The 1,590-nt window shown below is 34.5% G+C and overlaps 1 protein-coding gene across 1 annotated transcript in view; it reads right to left on the bottom strand.

Annotated features, from left to right (window-relative positions):
* Window positions 1-1,126: 1,126 nt before the first annotated feature.
* LOC105314890 (uncharacterized) overlaps window positions 1,127-1,590 on the bottom strand; it is a gene marked incomplete at its 3' end in the record, with an annotated part of 7,541 nt that continues 7,077 nt past the window's right edge. The window contains exon 4 of the mRNA XM_020004186.1: window positions 1,127-1,414. Within this exon, the coding sequence (XP_019859745.1) occupies window positions 1,127-1,414 (288 nt within the window). The remainder of the gene's footprint in view (window positions 1,415-1,590) is intronic.

Below are 1,590 nucleotides of genomic sequence, written 5' to 3'. Positions count from 1 at the left end.
AGTATTTTAGAGCAACTTTAAAATTCACTGGCAATAGCATATTCAAGCACTATATCAAATCCTATGGGAAACCCTCCATGAACATGTACTACAAAAAGTCACATACATGTACGGTCCACAACCAAATTTACAAAATTAAGGCATTTCCAAATTTAGCAAGTACGTACATGTTATATATTTTATGCTTATCGCCGGTTATGTATATGCACATATACATTGTATTAGAGTCGTGATTAATTAAAAATTTCCCCGAATCACTCATTGCCTATACATGTACATGTACGCGTACCCGTAGGCGTGGCCTTTTAATGTAATTAATAAGTCGAGTATGACTACTAACAATTAATGAGGTAAGATAGAATCAATGAAGCTTGTTCAATGCCCTAATAGGAATAGAGGTACACGAATACCTCTTGTTTAACGAAATATCTATACATGACATGCAAAAATAAACAAAATACATGTACATGTATGTGATTTTAATCAAAAATACATGTATATTCATGTACAAAATATTAGATCATAACTCATAAAAAACAACATAAAAGATATACATTTATATGTTGTATTTATAATTATAGTAAAATTCACTCTTCTTACGCATGTACGTGTACAAATGGCACGTCTAAATATGGTTGCATTTTTGTGGTATGACATTTTCACAACACCCAAACTGATACAATTACAAGAATTCAAATCACATTAGAAATAATAATAATGATGGAGAGATCCAATTAAAAAGATCATGCACAAGAGAATAGCCAAAAAAATTACAAGTAACTTCTAAAAAACAAAAAAAAAGCAAAACAGTCTTAATTAAAAGCCAGTGGGCCCACTATACATGCACATGTACATACTACATGTATACATGTCTTAATTAAAAAGTCTATGTCGGCTATACATGTAAGAAAATGAAAGCCTACTTTATATCAATAAAGCATATCAAGTATATTTTCAAATTGCCAGTCACCAAAATAAACCCCGGCCAAATTAAAGCACTAAATATAGAAGCCTGTGTATAAAAGCTAAAGTTAGAAAATAGAAACCTAAGCTTTAATTTACATACACACACAGTATGTACAGTACAGTATGTACAGTAATGTACAGTATGTACATTCTTCCTTACTTTTATAAGTCTTCAATAAGTTAAGGCTTGCTCTGGTCAACTCAGTCGACTGCATTCCTTGATTTGAAGTGAGGCATACCTCTACAATCTCTATGAGTTGTCTTAGCTTCTCCCCGACTTGATCTTCCTCCTCTACCTCTATCACCTCCGGGTCTTCAGCATCGCCTGGTTTGTCTTCTTTGAGTTTCTCTTCGTATTCTTCCTCTCCCTCCTCGACTCCGTCTATCTCTTCATCTTCTGGTTCAGCAGAAGAGCATTTGTCTTCAAGAAGTATACGAATATTGGATTCTAGGGGAGAGAGAGGGAGAGAGAGAGAGAGAGAGAGGGAGAGAGAGAAAGAGAGAGAGAGAGAGGGGAAAGAGAGAGAGAGGAAGAGAGAGAGAGAGAGAGAGAGAATTAAACAATATGCTTATACCTAAAGGTCACACAAAACTATCCCATTTAGCTTATCTAGCATACACATG

Source organism: Amphimedon queenslandica, unplaced genomic scaffold, assembly GCF_000090795.2.
Source record: "Amphimedon queenslandica unplaced genomic scaffold, v1.1 AMPQUscaffold_12355, whole genome shotgun sequence".
Classification (NCBI taxonomy): domain Eukaryota; kingdom Metazoa; phylum Porifera; class Demospongiae; order Haplosclerida; family Niphatidae; genus Amphimedon; species Amphimedon queenslandica.
This window is presented reverse-complemented; position numbering and strand designations above follow the sequence as displayed.